We start from the raw sequence: 15,082 nt of genomic DNA on the forward strand, positions 1-15,082 counted from the left end.
CAGCTTCGGAAGTATGAATTCGGTATTGTAAAATTAATTAAGTTTTCAGCTTCCACAACAGATGAAAACATATAAGCTGCCTCAAGTCGTCTTTGCCGCTTAAGGTATAAATAAAAGGAAAAGGGTTTGAAGAAATCATCATTAATCCTTAAGGTGATCATCGAAAAAAAAATATTCTTTTGCACTTAAACATTTGCATAAATCTTCCTAACTCACACCAGGATCCATTGCTCCCCTTCAGGATATATTTCAGAAAATCTAAGCTTTTTTATTTTAAAAACACATCCATTGGTTTGACATAAAAAAAAAATGTGTTTAGGAAATTTATGTTCATACAAAAGCTGGCCTAGGTAAAGTAAAGTCCGTTGTAAAATTATAGGATACTAAGTATATGGAATTCTCGCACAGCTCTGGATGTGGCTCAATAGAAGCGATAAGAGATGCGGAGACTGCATTTTTGAATATATATTGAAACTAATGCATTATAACGGATAAGGGCAATCCATGTATATTCCTTGATAAGCATTGTAGACAAAAGTCAATAATAATGTGGACCTATGTACGTCTCCCGAGAGTTTTCATCTCATGTTTTCTTGTGTTATGTTCAGTAGATTCAAATATACTACGAGGATTATGGAACAATTAAGAACAATTCGTGTGGCTTCCGTGTTTTTCAAATCTATTTTGTGTTATTGTTTTAAAGCACATCTAAAAAGCAACTTCCGTTTATCCACTACTCTTCTTACCTTTAAAAGTGTTGATTATTAAATTATGTAACTACATACATACATATATCGATTTAACGCAGCCCTCTTCAAAGAAACATAAGTTACCAAAGCACAATTTAACATACTTCCCTCCCCTTCTTCCAGCATCTGCTGTCACTTGAACATATTTTCTTTGGCAGTTGTTGGTTTTTTAGTTTTCGATTGAATTGTATTTGCTCTGTCCGTTGCCATATTTTACCATTTAGTTCCATGACGAATCAAATTCGTTTCACTTTCATTTTTTTAATTTAGCAATTTTTTTCTTCTTTGACATTTTCATTTTTAATATGCGCGCAGAAGTAATGTCTTCAAGCGTAATACATACTGTGCATATTTCCTGGATAAACTGAACTTCCTTTTATTCAGTTCAATTCATTTTGAGCACTTGGGGCGCCAAATTGCTACGTGAAGCGTTGTAAAAGGCATGTATGTCTCAACTGTCGCGCTGTCAGCCTGATAGACATATGAAATTTACTTAAAATTATGCCTTATGCATACATACTATGTAGGTTTTCGTATATGTATTCATTTCACCCTTGCCGCTGTTCGTCATAATTTCCTGTTCATAATGAAGCGCTTCACGCTCTTGATGTGGTAAATGAAAGGATATTGCGGTCAGCCCTTGTAAGTGTACTTGCGTTAAGTTTTCTCAGAAAATAACGACTGATGTTGACGATTTCATATGAAAATGAAAATCTGAACGAATTACTACCATTTTTATGGTTTTGCATTAAAGCGAATTAATCCGCCAAAAAAGATGTTTCATGGACTCGGAAATGGTAGTTTGAGGCCACCTCGAATCAATCTTTGCACTGCCCTACTACTGAGAATTTCAGCGTTGCTCAACATGCTAATCGCGAAGGTAAAGCGGTTTAAGCAGCCTGCACTCCATATACCTTCCAGCTTACAGAAAATATGAATCTCAAGTTAGGCGCTAAAACCACGATTGGCTGGTACATATTTCTCTCTAATCCCCGTGGCGGGTTAGAATTTCAATGGCTAGTACTTGGATTCAAGGCATTGTCAGCAACCTACCACCAGATTTGGTCTTCCGTTTCTCAACTGCCGGTAGACGAAAAATTTCTATAAAGGAACCAGTATTTAATGAAAATAAATTTCTACCAAAAAGAGTTAAAAAAAATTGTGAAACAAATTTAACTTTAGGGAACATTCTTCACTACTTATTCCAAGGCTATATACTCCACAATTCCATTGCCAAGGGATACCAACAACGGCTGTTTTGTCGCTATAAACGCATTAACAAGCCGCCAACAATATTTAGGCTGCAATAGAGATGGAGAAGAATAGTAGACAGCGCTTTATAGATGTCACAGTAGGCAGGGGGGCGTGCTTTGGAAAAGTAAATAGCGTAATTATGATTTTTGATGTCTACGCACTGATATGATTTCCTAGGCCAGTCGCACGCTCACACCCTTCAATTTCCTTATGTTGTGGCTGTATTTATGCTGCTCCATGCTGTGCTTCATGTAAATGTGCGTATGCCTCATTTCCGGCCACAAACGCCTGTACTTATGCTACACACACACACACACACACGCACACACACACACATATTTGAACTTATCACGCGCATACGAACCGTGAGTTGAGATCCTTTTGAACGCAAAGCTTTTGTCTTCCACAATGCTATTAAATTGTTTGTGAGCGTACGTTTGTGTGTGTGTGCCTGCCTTTGCAGCGCTTCATTGTGTGCGCGACACTATCTTGGCACTTTTGTCTCGCTCATCACAAACGCTTGGCAGTTTGCTTGTTTTCCATTATCCATCTCTTTGCCTTTGTTTGCACCACTCTAAATAGGTATGTCAAACTAAGTGCCTACGAATGTGGCTGTGTGTGTGTGTGTGTATAGGAGTTTGGCCATATCTAGCCGTTCTTTGTGTGCGCTATAAAACGTTTAAAATAATTAAAATGTTTTGTGCCACATTTAACTCATTCAGAAAAATCGTAGAATGAATGCCAGTATATTTCGTCATGCTTTTTGCTGGGACTACGAGGGGCGGTCAAATGTTTACGGCATGAAAGTACTATTTAGGGATGAGAAATTGAATATAAAATTAAAAATTTTTTTTCTGGTATATTCTTCTAGATTTTTNGTTTACGGCATGAAAGTACTATTTAGGGATGAGAAATTGAATATAAAATTTAAAATTTTTTTTCTGGNATTTCCGGCCACAAACGCCTGTACTTATGCTACACACACACACACACACACGCACACACACACACATATTTGAACTTATCACGCGCATACGAACCGTGAGTTGAGATCCTTTTGAACGCAAAGCTTTTGTCTTCCACAATGCTATTAAATTGTTTGTGAGCGTACGTTTGTGTGTGTGTGCCTGCCTTTGCAGCGCTTCATTGTGTGCGCGACACTATCTTGGCACTTTTGTCTCGCTCATCACAAACGCTTGGCAGTTTGCTTGTTTTCCATTATCCATCTCTTTGCCTTTGTTTGCACCACTCTAAATAGGTATGTCAAACTAAGTGCCTACGAATGTGGCTGTGTGTGTGTGTGTGTATAGGAGTTTGGCCATATCTAGCCGTTCTTTGTGTGCGCTATAAAACGTTTAAAATAATTAAAATGTTTTGTGCCACATTTAACTCATTCAGAAAAATCGTAGAATGAATGCCAGTATATTTCGTCATGCTTTTTGCTGGGACTACGAGGGGCGGTCAAATGTTTACGGCATGAAAGTACTATTTAGGGATGAGAAATTGAATATAAAATTAAAAATTTTTTTTCTGGTATATTCTTCTAGATTTTTTATACGATCCAGAAAAGCTAGTTAACTTAGTTTCAAAATATGCAGAATCTCTCGAAGCTCCCTTTTCATATCTCTTCTTTTATTTGGCACTACAAGCGTTGGAGGTTTGAGCCAGGACCAAAAATCTTCACCAATAGACACTCTCCCTTGCGTGAGTTGTTCATCCCGAGAGCAGACAGGTATTTCATCACTTCATCCTCCATTTTATTCGTGGGCGCCTTAGATTTTGTGGTATATTTATGGGTGCCAAGTCGAAGGATCTTTTCAATGGAGCGCCATCGACCATTTAGAAAACATGCTCCAGCCAGCGTAATCGTTGTATTTTTAATTCAAATTTATATTTACCAACAGTGGCGTGTGTCCCAAAACACGAGCGATTTTTTGTGCCTCCAGGAGCTATTTTGTCATGCCCTCGTTCATCGATACTCCCTCTAAGTGTGATGTAATAATTTTTTACATAAAATATTGTNAGGATCTTTTCAATGGAGCGCCATCGACCATTTAGAAAACATGCTCCAGCCAGCGTAATCGTTGTATTTTTAATTCAAATTTATATCTACCGCCAGGAGCTATTTTGTCATGCCCTCGTTCATCGATACTCCCTCTAAGTGTGATGTAATATTTTTTTACATAAAATATTGCNTAATTCAAATTTATATTTACCAACAGTGGCGTGTGTCCCAAAACACGAGCGATTTTTTGTGCCTCCAGGAGCTATTTTGTCATGCCCTCGTTCATCGATACTCCCTCTAAGTGTGATGTAATAATTTTTTACATAAAATATTGTCACCTTTTTCTTAAAAATAGCAAAGCAATATACCCCTTAACTGCGAAAAAAGGCGCAGCTAATATCTTTCTAGTAAAGCGTTACACCTTGAAGTTGCTCGGTGATGCTGACTTCAACTCAAGTTCAAACTTATAAAACTAAATTTCATTTCCAGTCCAGCTTTGCCTTTGCCACACAGATTTAAAAGCTCGAGGGAAAACTCGACGCGCTGTTCTTCTGAACAACAGATCTATCTATCTAAGTAATTTTCANCAAACTTATAAAACTAAATTTCATTTCCAGTCCAGCTTTGCCTTTGCCACGCAGATTTAAAAGCTCGAGGGAAAACTCGACGCGCTGTTCTTCTGATGTGGTCCGAGAATACTCGGCATCTTTCTTGTGTTGACCTTAGACATTATAAGACGATCGTAGATGATATTCTCATATTTAACGATTCGTTTCCCTTTGATTCGCACATTTCCAAGAATATGTTTTCTTGGATTTGCCGACAAGGCGAAGGACCATTGCATTGTTACAATCTATTCCTCTTGGTCCGATATACAACATGAATATATTTACAACATGATGAAATATAGTAGTCATATAGTCAGATATACAACACTAAGATATATACAACATGATGACATATAGTCTTCTTATTAAACTGCCTAAGGCAGAGGCCACGCAATAAGCAGCTTTTATTCCTGAGCGGCGCCGCCCAATTATTCAGAAATGTCGCTCAATGTTGTGGCCACTTCAATAGTTTATCATATGCTTTAATTTTAAGCTGCTTATTGCGTGGCCTCAGCCTAAGGATAAACGCAGGATTGTCACGAGCATCCTCATGGAACTCTGCAGACCAAGAGAACCTCTGCACAAGTTAGAAATCGGTTAACGAGACGCCACTACGCCTGCTCCTTGAGCGTGAGGCAGTGTCGAGACGAGGAGAGATATGGTTGTGGTCACTGTGACCAAAGTATGAGCACATACTCACCCTACCTCCAAAAGCTCTTTAAGACTTTCTGGGGATTGTAGAACTGAACAACAGATCTATCTATCTAAGTAATTTTCCTTGAAATTCGACACTGGAAAAAAGTGTTGCACTGATTTTAAGCAGTTTGTCCACTGAATGATACAGAGTAAATTACAATCTAAAATAGTTCGGTTTCCGCCCTTTGGGTCTGAGGTGCAGCAAAGCGTCACTGAACGGAATTAACTCGGTAGCGTGCTTCGTCGGGTCGCCCAGTGACCAGGAGCGATTGTAAGCTCTGACTAATACTCCGTCATGCTATCTTCTATAGGTTAGGTTAGATTAACAGGCTGGCTGTCAGAATAAATTGCGATAGGCCGTCCTGGAGTGGCGGAGTCGAGTGCGAGCCTCAGAGCGTCCTCCATTATGGCGTTTAGCTCTGCTTGAAAAGCCATTCTATAAAATGCGGCAATATTTAGAAAGACCGAGGGAAACAAAATGAGCTGTGGTTCAGAAGTTTTATTATTGATGATGTCTTCTCACCGATTTGACTAAAACATCGTATTTGATGAGTTGTGTATTGCATATATAAGAGCTGGATTACGCAAACGTTTCGACCGCCCCTCGTATGCGCATGAGCAGCAACAATTTCTATGGTACATAGAGTGCTGAAGTAGGTATATATGAAGCATATCCTTTTTTAACAGCTGTACATCCTTCGCCTTTATATCGCTGCCAAACCACAACAAAAGAACGCTGTGATTTGCTGTCCGCTANGCGCATGAGCAGCAACAATTTCTATGGTACATAGAGTGCTGAAGTAGGTATATATGAAGCATATCCTTTTTTAACAGCTGTACATCCTTCGCCTTTATATCGCTGCCAAACCACAACAAAAGGACGCTGTGATTTGCTGTCCGCTGCGCGTATGCTGTTCAATGTGCGTATGTAATTTTAATTTTTTAACGCTGCGGTTTCCCTCTATTTTGTCGCTGTTGCTTTGTTATGCAGCTTCTTTCATTTTTCGGATATTTTCCGTTTTTGTTTGTCAAAGTGCGTGCGTCTATTTAACGTGCGACGCGCTTTGTGTTCGCTTTTATATGAATTTTTTCACTTTTTGCCAACTGATTCTATTTTTTTTACTTATTTTTTGCTTAACTCTTTGCGTTTTTGTTTTCGCTGCGTCTGCTCTCATAACTACTAATTTACCTTGCTTTTGGCTTTTGTACTCACAAACGCTGCGGTTGCGGCCCCCTGCNTCTATTTTGTCGCTGTTGCTTTGTTATGCAGCTTCTTTCATTTTTCGGATTTTTTCCGTTTTTGTTTGTCAAAGTGCGTGCGTCTATTTAACGTGCGACGCGCTTTGTGTTCGCTTTTATATGAATTTTTTCACTTTTTTCCAACTGATTCTTTTTTTTTTATTTACTTTTTGCTTAACTCATTGCGTTTTTTTTTTCGCTGCGTCTGCTCTCATAACTACTAATTTACCTTGCTTTTGGCTTTTGTACTCACAAACGCTGCGGTTGCGGCCCCCTGTTGCGATACGACGAAATCGCGCTAAACTGCTGCTGTCTGCAGTCAACTGTGCGTACTGCCTTTGCATCCTTTTATGCGCGCGCGATTAACTGTGCTGCTTTCCCAGGAAGCAAAAAAATAAAAATAGTAAATAACAAAAGTGTATTGATAGCATTTGTGATTTGCAATTGCGTCACATGGATTTCACAGAATTATTTATTCATGAGCGCACTTAAATTTTTCAACAACTCACTCCACTGCATTGCAAGGGTTTGCGTAGAAATACCTTTTTAAGGCAATATGGCGTAGCTTTTGTGCGTTCGTACCGCAGCGTTACCATCTTTTCACCTCTGCAGCCACTTGAATGCATTGTTTATCTTACTTCTTTATTTATTTTGTAATTTACTTATTTCTCAGACTCTTTTTTTCGCTCTTTGCGTGCATTTCTTTTGCATTATTCTATTTATTGTTTTCTTTTGACTACTAGAAAATTTTCAAGTGTTTATTTTTGGCAATTGCGTCGTACTGCTTATTATTTACTTTCATTTATTTCCATGCTCCTCACCACAATAGCGTTGTGGTGGTATATTCCCCTTTTCGGCTACTGCATTCACATCCTTTGACATCCTTTATTATTTGCCAAACAATGAAGTCGCAATGGGTAAACGTAACCCGCAGCAGCAGCCAAGACCGGCAGCTGCTTTTGCCTTTCCTAAACAATAACCTCCAGCAGCAATTGCTTATGTCCTGGCTTGTGTTTGTTGTGCGTGACAATTTGTTGGGCGGTAATTGCCTCAAGTGTTGTCTCAAATTGTCCCAAATGGTTTTGTCTATTTCACTTTTGAAATGACAATTCACTTCACGAATGTCTGCTTTTCATTGCTTCACAGGAGTTGGCAAATGCTTTTTGATATTTCTAATTGGATCTAAGGATAAATGCACATACACGCAATAATACATTCATATGTATGTATGCATATAGTGATCATTTGTTCATGTATGTATGCATGTATGTACGTCTGCATAATTGCATGAAATTACCAACTTTTCCATTCCTTAATATATAATTTAAGTCATTAATGACCGCAAACTTTTTAAACGTCAGCATTTAAATAACCTTTTTATGAATTGAATTAAATGAATGCTAAGCGGTTACGCTATCCACTAGCTAGAGTTGCCTTATATACATCAGGGCCGTAGCAACCCAGGGACCTGGAGGGCCTTTACCCGCCACCTGTTTTCTCATACATATGTATATGAAATAGATTTTAGAACAAAAAGNCAAATAATAATATGCTACTCATGTATGTATTTATCCACTTCCATTTTATACTTTTTAATTCCACCCACACAGCCCATAACCAATTTAACACTTTTATTTCACTCTTTTTTGCTTACAGTGCCGGCCGTGGGAAATTTTACAGATGAGTCCGAGCAACGCGCCACATTGCCACAGGATACACGCGAATATCCATTACAAAGTAATGACTATCATCACGGTCAAAAGAATGGCATGGGCAAAATGGGCACTATGAATGGCGGCAGCAGTATGGGTGATGGCCTAGGTGCGGCGGCAGGCGCCGCTGGTGGCGCTGGCCTCGGCTACAATAACGGGCCACAATGTAAGTGACACTGAAATTATGTAAAAATGGCAAGGTGGTATAAAAATTAGCAGTAAGCGGGTAGTTAATGGCAGAAAAGAAGCACACAAGAAAAAAAACGTAAATGAGGAGGATTGTTTTGCAAGAGGACAACGATAAAACGAATAAAAGCTACAGCAAAAAGTAGTTGCATATAACAATTAAGTGCGCGCGCTTGGCAAATAATTGAAAACATTATTTTCCCTTTAAATATTTATCTTTAATTTAATGCATGAAAGGATGGTGCAAAATTGCATATGCAACTAACACTTTGTGTAGTACAAATACTTGTATGAGTTTTTATGGGTATGTTGTGTGTAAGTGTGTTGTAGTACACTGCCTTGAACACATGGCTGCCATTTACTATCCACCTACACGTACACATACATACATACATACATACATTTATTTCATTTCGTATTATTTTCCTTTCTATTCCACACAGTAATTGCCCCACGTCCCATCGATCAGGAACCATCTGAGAAATTCTCAATTGGTATTGTTATTGTTATTCTAACGGTGATAATTATTTTTCTCGTTGGCGCCATATTCTGTATTGTGACGCGTACGAAGCGTGCACGCGGCAGCAATGTCCTCGACGCATTCCAATATAGCTTCAATCCGAATACGCTGGGCGGCAATGTGGATAAGCATCGACCAAATGGCGGTGGCATTAAGGTGAGTAGCTAAAAACAGTAAAGACAATGAATGCACATTGATGACATACAAACTGGTTTATAGTTTTATTATATACTCGTACATGTGTACGTATTATATTAGGGTGTCCCCCCATTTATGGGAAAAAAAATTTTTGAGTTTCACTAACGCAAGAGGTATCAAAATTGGCGATATTTTACATAAATCAAAAATAAATAAAATCAGAATTACGCGCTATTTTTAATTTTATTTTATTTTGAATTTTACGTAGGCCGAAATGTTAGGTTAGGTTAGATTGAAGTGGCTGATACTACGCGGATTGTGGGAACCCTCCCACCTCAACCAACGTGTCGAGTCTGCGAAATCTAAAAGTTGGCCTATTCCTGCTTTGACTTTGCCGGTTAAACCCTCGAAAAACTGAACTCATAAACTTCCGTTTTCTTCTACAGAACCCGGGGCATTCGCACAATAGGTGCCGCAAGGTTTCAGGCTCTCTTTTATTTCAGCAGCTTCTACAGCAGTCATTATGGGGAACCCCTAACCTCTCCACGTGCCTTTCGATGGAATGGATGGAGCTAGCCATGGATGATGGGTGATTACGGTGATGTACTGGAATGTGGTACTTGAGGTTAAAGTTCGAAATTGACTTTAAATCGAAACACCTTTTTAGCAAAAGTTGACTGATATTTCGCAATCTTAAATTAACTGACATTAGGTGTGTAAATACTAGAAGCGGGCACTTGAGGTTAATGATTCACAAAAATTTTCTTTTCGAGACAAGGAAATTTATATATCTTACTCTAATATTCGGCTCTTAATGCCGAAGATATGAGAAAATAAAAGCTTGTAAAATAAAAAAAAAAAACGATCGTAAAAGAAATCAAAATTGCCTGGGAAAAAAAATTCAGATTCGGAAGTGTACACGGACCTACTGTCCGGTGTAATGTCTGTATATACATAGAACAAAAGATGAATATTTTTTATAATTAGTTTAGGAACCGAAAGTACGGATAGCGAATTATCATCCTGGAGACCTAAATATATAGTTTCATTTCATCTAACATCAACTGCGTAGATTGGTAGAAACATTGCGGTAAGAAAAACGAAACAAAAAATGTAGGCTCACTATTGCTCATTAGTGTGCCTCACCAGAAAATATATACGATTTTTTATCATATACGATTTATTATGTATATTTTGAGACCAAAATCCATAGTATTTTAATTCCGTTTATAAAATTTTTAAATATTTAATGCAGACCTTTTAAGCTTAGACTCTTCTATCATCTAAAATGAGATTGAGAAACAATGTTTAAAAAATCTAGTTTTATTTATCAATCGGTCCAACTCACAGAAATCTTAATATTTTTCCCGAAAAAAAAATTCCCCGAAGTTTTAAATTATAATAGATCTTATAGTTCCAGTGCCAAATCTGCACTGCATTTCGGTGAGGCACCCTAATGTAATATAGTAATAATATAAATCCAAAGGACAAACAGTAACTTTTTTTGCGATTCGCCCTATTGTGCATACGTACATCCCTACATACTTAGGTATGCCGGACTGTTCATTTATGTGTTTACATGTCCTCTACTTTATTTTATTTGAGTAGCAGACTTATTTTTTTTTTTACTTCCATTTTATTCAACTACAATTTAGTTGGCCTTTCGCTTACATTTTTTCCATTCTTATACTTTTACTTCCACTGCTGTGCCAGTTTATATGGCTTCATGCGCTATTTTATTTCTATGCGCTCGATTTTCTTTATTGGCACTTCTGCTGTGCTATTAACTAGTATGTAGTGTGCTTTTAGTGAGCTATATAGCAACAATACGGCGCGCGCATTTTACCCTCTTCCATTTTAGCGTTACGCAGCAAATAGTTTGTTTTGTACTTTAATGCATTTTAGTGGCTTTATAGTGTAATTTTTTGCTGCTCAAGTCCCATGTTGTACTACTTAAGCTTAGCTCGCAGGATTATGTATACTCTGCATTAACTTCAAAAGTCCAAGTTAGTTAATGGTGGTATTTAAGCCAAAGAAAAAATGTGACCAAGGGAAATATGTGGCTGAGTAAAAAATAAAGTAGGAAAAAGAAGAATGTGTGAATTTATGACGAATGGAAATAGTTGAAGCGATTATTTAAAGCTACTTTGATTCAAAGCGATAACAGGTGTACGTACTATGTGCCAGTTTCGAGAACTTGCCGCAGAAAATGGAACAAAGGAGAAAGGAGGCATATTTGTAGTTTGTCTGAAAGTTGTCGTCTGAATTATCTTATAAAGCCTAATCGCGGTTCAGTGGTAGCAGAAGGTGAATGTATGTATGTTGCTTTTGAACATATCAGCAGTAATTTCGGTTGCCTTTTTCTTGCTGCTGCTAAGCAGCAGATGCTAGAGGTACTCCATTGCTATACCGACAATTTCGCAGTGTACTTAAGGCCCAGCGGAAGAATTAAGAGGATAGCTAAAAACAGATAGACATAGGTTGCCAATATTTCTCCGCAAACTTACAACTTATCAGACTCTTTTATGAATCTTAGAACTTTATGAAGGAAAAGAAAATGTAGCTCGTCCATTCCCATACATCCGACCATGTGAGTCCGGCGCAGACCGGAGAGCTTCAAAGAAAATGCTCTGTACTATGCTTATACTGCAAGCAAGCTTTATCTACACAGTGTATCGTCTATGATGCATGTGCCGACCATATCAACTCCTTTAATTGTCTCATGTAATCACATCTATCAAGGCGTCCTCCTACCCTCTCAGACAAGAAGTTTCCCCACCCCACTGTCTGACCATTTCAAATAATTATTTGTGGTTTTTCTGGTGCCAGTATTACACCAAAGGTTCCCAAGAGTCATATTAATGATATTTCTGATATGATTGACATCTCATTTTCAGTCCGAATTTAGAGGCTTAAAAGCAGCTTTAAGCTTGCTACAAAACTGCATGCTGGGAATTTTCTAAGAAATCGAATTGAAAAATTGAAGGGAATGCATATTTTTGACTCTGACTATATGTATGAGGTATAAGTGTTTCCGTTGGTGCGTCTGACGATTGGGGGCATTTCTTGGTCAGTTTGTCTGCTCGTGGTCAATGTTGCCTCTGTGCACCGGAACCCCGTTCAGCTGTCCTTCCATATCGGCGTATAATTAGGCAAAGCTTTTCTACACTATAGCGCACTTCTTTAGAAAGTTTTGTGCGTTACAGGTCTATTCTGCACGTTACCGAAGATTTTGTGACCGGAAAATTTTATTACCAAAAAATGTTACCATTTCTTCTTACCGCGATTCTAGGTACGTTGGTGATGCAGTGAAAATATTCAGCAATTCAGCTATGAAGATTTGTGGAAATTCATGTATTGCATATTTCACGGGGCAATATTTTGTTACTAGCTTATGAGATGGTAACCAAATTTAACGGTTACAAGAGAGTACAGAATGCGAAAAAGGTTTGCAAATTGACAGACACTTTAATTAACGGTTACAAAATGTATGTTACCAGCGCAGAATAGACCTGTTAATACCCTTTTTGAAGCCTGACTGTCAATAGAGAGTCACTTTACTCGGCTATTGGTCCGGTTACTTCGCATTAACTCCGCCGCCTTTTTGTTGGCAAACCCTCTACCTGGAAGATGTGCAGTGCGATTACTAATTAATCGGACTACTATGGATTCCTTGATTTAAGGTGGATGGAATTAAGAGCGCGTGAATAAAGGCAACCTTCTTATTTCTTTGGCGGCCAATTTTAATTTTTTTTCACGGCCTAATTTCACTTTTCAGAATGAATTATGCACACGCGATCTAATTTCATTTTTTGATTGCGGTTTTGATACACGCTGCCGTAATTGGCGGAGCTGTCCATTCGTTTTTTGTCGAACTTGCTTCCATATAACGAATAAACCGAATGTATTTTTATATGGAAGAAACCCGCAACACCTTCGGCGAAAAAAATTATAAAAAATCAACGGTAATTTTTAGCCACTTGAAATTTGCACTTTGTTAGACTAAAATTGAATGGGCTATAAAACTGCGTACTCAAAAAAATACTAACACCTCGGAGAAAAAAGTTACAAATTGGGGTGAAAATTTGTTGAAATTTTTCGTAGGTTTTTACAAAGCTTTAAACTTGAGTTTATATGGGTTTTGTAAGAGAATGAACTGAATTTTAATTGAAAATTCCTAAAAATAAATAAATAAACATGAGTGGAAAACAATATCACTTTGAATTGGGGGTGCTATTGTATTGGCCAATACTGTACATATCTTATACGAGTGTACGCGTAGATCTTTCCGACTCATTTCAAATTGTGGTTTCCTTGAAAAAGTTTAAATTGATTCTATGATACCATAATAACTCTCACCACTCGATTCTCATTCTTAGTATTCTACCTTCTATAGTTTCAACTATTCATCATACACATACATACATATGTATGTATGTACATACCTACATTAACAATATAAACCTTTTATGCAAATACTCTATTGTTTTACGTCATCTTTATTAATTCCTTCATTTCGCTGTCTCTCCTTTCAACACAGGCTAGCGTCGACGATAATGATTCCATCGGCAAGAATAGTCTCTATCATGAGCCATTCAATGTGAATATGTATACGAGCGGTGTTAACGGATATGCGGCCGTAAATGATTTACAATGTAATATGACGCCAGACTATACAGGTATGTACCTACAACAACAAAAAGCTTATATAAATAATAAAACTAAGAACAAAAGTACACCCTTGCATACATACATACATATGTCATAAACTAAAAGGCGAAGGCATTACAAAATTGTAAGTAAAATCGTAGAACCACATGAACCGCAATTGGGTTGCTTGGTCGGTTGAGTTGCTGGAGTAATAAGTGGTCAAAAATGGGATAGGGGTTTACTGAAATGTATTGGCAGCCAAAAAAGGGCTAAAGGGCAAAATGACTGCAGGTTGAAATTGAAGTAAAGTAAAGTGTAGGAAGTAATGAAATGAATAAAGTGTATGAGTTGGCATAAAATAAAGGGTGGCAAAAGTAATGTTTGGCACGCTCCAAATTGGGAAGCCGCAAAGTGCGTTAATAAGGTGTTGGCTGTTTTATGTATAATATGCTTATATGAACAAGTATATGTGTATGGGTATGGGTAACAGTTATGGTGTTTAAAGGGCTCTCGAAGTATTGAAACTTATTTCGAAATGCATTGAAAATCACTCGAATTCAAAAAATAATAATTTTTAATTTAAATTTAAAAATATCGAATATTTTATGGTAAGACAAATTGATAGTCTCTCGCAAAAACGTAGCTGAATTTTGAACGTCAGAACTTTGGGGTCTAATTAAACAAAAAACAGGCCATTGACGGTCTAACTGAAAGCCGCTGAATCAATTTTTAAGATAATTAATTCTCAACCCTTTTTTTATTCTACGAGATGCATTGCTAAATAAAGAAGATATGGCATTTTTAATTAGGAATACTTAAATTGCCCTACCCTGCGTTTGAGACGTTTAGACTCTGCAATGTTCATATAGATGGCTCGTCAAATCCCGAGGGCATAGGAGCAGGCGTCGATGGCCGAATCACTAGCATATTGTCTATGTGCGGAGATAAAGTCCGAGCAGGAACTATCACAACAGGAGAATTGTATTCATCGGTGATGGCTAGCCGATCTCAAGACTTTTGCATATTTCATGGCACATCATTGCTTTCTTTCGGATACATAACTTCACACTTTTGGCCATGAAAGTGGCGATCTCGCGAACCATTTAGATCTGATCTTACCTGACATTAGCTTCAAATACGATTTAAAGGAGAAGAAGGAGTGAAGGGAAACAATGAAGGACATCCAGCAGGATTGCGCCAGGCAAATATTCTTTCTTGGTTGATATAGTTTTAAGAGATGTCAAACTCAATTCAAACTCTCAAAGGAGAAATTAGGAATCGTCAGGACACCGTAGACTTAAACTAGAAATTTAGGTAAAAAGTTC

At 37.8% G+C, this 15,082-nt stretch overlaps 1 protein-coding gene across 1 annotated transcript in view; it reads left to right on the forward strand.

Moving 5' to 3' along the window:
- Positions 1 to 15,082, forward strand: part of smal (smoke alarm) — an 82,079-nt gene that overhangs the window by 63,216 nt on the left and 3,781 nt on the right. Inside the window, exons 8-10 of the mRNA XM_017617510.1 lie at positions 8,208 to 8,429; positions 8,893 to 9,125; positions 13,648 to 13,786. Of these exons, the coding sequence (XP_017472999.1) occupies positions 8,208 to 8,429; positions 8,893 to 9,125; positions 13,648 to 13,786 (594 nt within the window). The remainder of the gene's footprint in view (positions 1 to 8,207; positions 8,430 to 8,892; positions 9,126 to 13,647; positions 13,787 to 15,082) is intronic.

This window comes from Rhagoletis zephyria, unplaced genomic scaffold, assembly GCF_001687245.7.
Source record: "Rhagoletis zephyria isolate East Lansing unplaced genomic scaffold, Rhagoletis_zephyria_1.1 Rzeph_scaffold_01423, whole genome shotgun sequence".
Classification (NCBI taxonomy): domain Eukaryota; kingdom Metazoa; phylum Arthropoda; class Insecta; order Diptera; family Tephritidae; genus Rhagoletis; species Rhagoletis zephyria.